Source organism: Pseudocercospora fijiensis (assembly GCF_000340215.1).
Source record: "Pseudocercospora fijiensis CIRAD86 unplaced genomic scaffold MYCFIscaffold_20, whole genome shotgun sequence".
Taxonomy (NCBI): Eukaryota; Fungi; Ascomycota; class Dothideomycetes; order Mycosphaerellales; family Mycosphaerellaceae; genus Pseudocercospora; species Pseudocercospora fijiensis.
In genome coordinates this window covers 79,905-82,374 of record NW_006921551.1, presented here as the reverse complement: position 1 = coordinate 82,374, position 2,470 = coordinate 79,905, and the positions used below count along the sequence as shown (strand labels likewise).

The window sequence follows — 2,470 nt, the reverse complement described above, 5'->3', positions numbered from 1 at the left end:
CTCGCTCATGCTGCTGCAGAGACTTAGGATGGGGGAACCCTCTTCGGAGCTGCCAGCGACAAAGATTTCCTCGGATCTTCGAGCCGGAAGGGCAATTCGGGCCTGCTCTAGGCAGCAAGTCCTTCAACCTCGCTAGTAGCTTCAGCAGCTTTAACACCGCCAACAAGACTGATAACTCCTTGCGATTCGGCAGTAGGAGCAATACCTCTACTCCTTCAGCCGGCTTCGAAGGCCTCTTCGGAGCCTCTAGAAACAAGGACTTCCTAGGCTGCTCGAGCAGCAAGGGCATTTCATAGCTTAACAACAGCAACCTGTGACGCGTTAGCTCAATCACATGACAGACACGTAACATCTTGGCATGAAGAATTTTTACACTGTATTTTAGACTATAGAATAGACTAGAATATAGGCAATTAACGAAGCCAATTCAACCGCCGGCAATACAGTATTACGTAAGTAATCTACTGCGCTATACGTAATAGTTATAAGCCCGGGTTTAATCCGCGGTATTAGAGACTTCTATAGTAGGAAAGAATTTTCTATCCTACGAGACCTTTAACAATCGATCGATAGTCTTAACGGCACTACAAACAATAACTATTTAAGCTTCTATAAGCCTCTATAATTGTTTCGAATTTAGTATGTCCTTAATAGCCCTCTTATTAGCTAGCCGCCTTAGTAGTAGTAAGCTTATTGTCCTTCGTAGACCTAACGACTAGGATCGGTAGTTTAAACAAACTAAGACGTACCTAACTAGATATAAGACCTAGGTTCTTACTAACCTATATTCGACTAAACCTACTAAGCTAGTACAACCCCTTCTTCCGGAGTTCGATATAGAACAACTTATAAGCAACCCCCTATATTAGGCTAGGGCAAAGCTTACTAAGGAACACTTTAATATAAGGAAGACGGAGTTTAAACGCTTTAGGACAGCTCGCAATAAGACAATTGAATATCTAGCTATAACTATAGACATTGGCTATTATTTAGAGATTACTAATCCTAATATAGACAACGTAGTACTAACTATACGGCTTATTCTAACTCGATTGAAGAACAAGCTCGCACCTAATACGCAATAGCAAAGAACCTCTCTTAGTAAAGACTCTAAAGAGCTACAACGTCTAGTAAACTCTAAACAGGTAAAGGACCCCGAGCACTAGTATAAGGAATAGCTTAACCTATACAAAACTATAAAGCGTATATAATACCCGGAATTTAACAACCTAGTAACCTACCTGTATACTGTAGTTACGAATGTAGATAAGACCTATAGCAAGGGGCTCTATATAATGCACTAGGTAGGGCTAACAGTTAACAACTTCTACTACCTAATTAGCATAATACGAGACTATGCTCGGAACATAGCTAGTACTATAACGACTCGTAAGGGGTCTTCCTTTAGCACAGTTTATAAGGAAGACAACGGTTCTAGCGCCGCACTTTAAGCAAATACTATACTATAAGGAGCTACTAGCAATGCTATTAAGGACAAGAGCAAAGACAAGCGCCGTACGCCTAAATTATGTGCTAAACTTACTAGCCTTAGTAAGAAGAAGGCCTATAAGAATCGTAGGAAGTGCTTAGTAGTTAACTATCGTCTTCGTAACAAGGTAGATAAGAAGGACAAAGACGGCTAGTAGCGTAGCAAGCTAAAGCACTACGAAGGCTGCCTTCGCCGTAATAAGGACTTCTACTTAAGACAAGCTAAATTCTACAAAGATCCCCTAGCTATTAAGATTGCTAAGCAATAACACTACGAGGGGCGTAATAAGGATAATGCTAGTACGGGCGATAGTTTAGGAAAGCTCTTAGTAGCCTGCTTCCGTAACCCTTTGCTACTGTTAGCATCTCTAGCTACTAATCCAACTACCTATATATTAATAATCGTATACAAGGGCAAATAGACCCTACGCGATAGACTGATATATAATAGTAGCTTAAACTGTAACATTATTAATTGCCCTAGCCGATTCAACTTTAAGGCACTCTTCCTTCTACTAAGAGCAACCGTAGCTACTAGAACGACCTACAATAGAGTCCTTGCTATTGGAACAGCATTATTCACAGTTAAGAACACTAGCGGAAGTCCCCTAGAAATTGAACTAAAAGAATGTCTCTATGTCCCTAACTTTTGTACTAATATTGTTAGTAGAATACTGTTCTATTATAAGGGGTTTAGACATTAGGAGATAGATAACACCTTATATAACCTATAGGGCAAGCCCCTAGTCAAATTCATTAGGCTAGATAACGATATGCCCTACTTCGATATAGAGAGCAAGGTTAACGACAACCTACTACCTAAATTATAGCTAATCGACAGTAAAGGCCGACTACGAAGTTATCCGTTCTTCTAACTTATATAGCGAGGCAACTTTACTATACGACGCTCTATACGTCTACTACTACTAAGGCAATTAACACTTAAGAAGATACATAAAGTGTTTAGATATCTAAGCGCAGA

General features: G+C 40.0%; 1 protein-coding gene across 1 annotated transcript; it reads right to left on the bottom strand.

Annotated features, from left to right (window-relative positions):
- Nucleotides 1–23: 23 nt before the first annotated feature.
- MYCFIDRAFT_180624 (uncharacterized protein) lies at nt 24–360 on the bottom strand (the record flags this gene model as incomplete). Its single annotated transcript, XM_007934398.1, has 3 exons — nt 24–107; nt 158–296; nt 335–360. The coding sequence occupies 3 exons, from the start codon at nt 358–360 to the stop codon at nt 24–26; spliced, it is 249 nt and encodes an 82-aa protein (XP_007932589.1).
- Between the last annotated feature and the right edge of the window lie 2,110 nt (nt 361–2,470).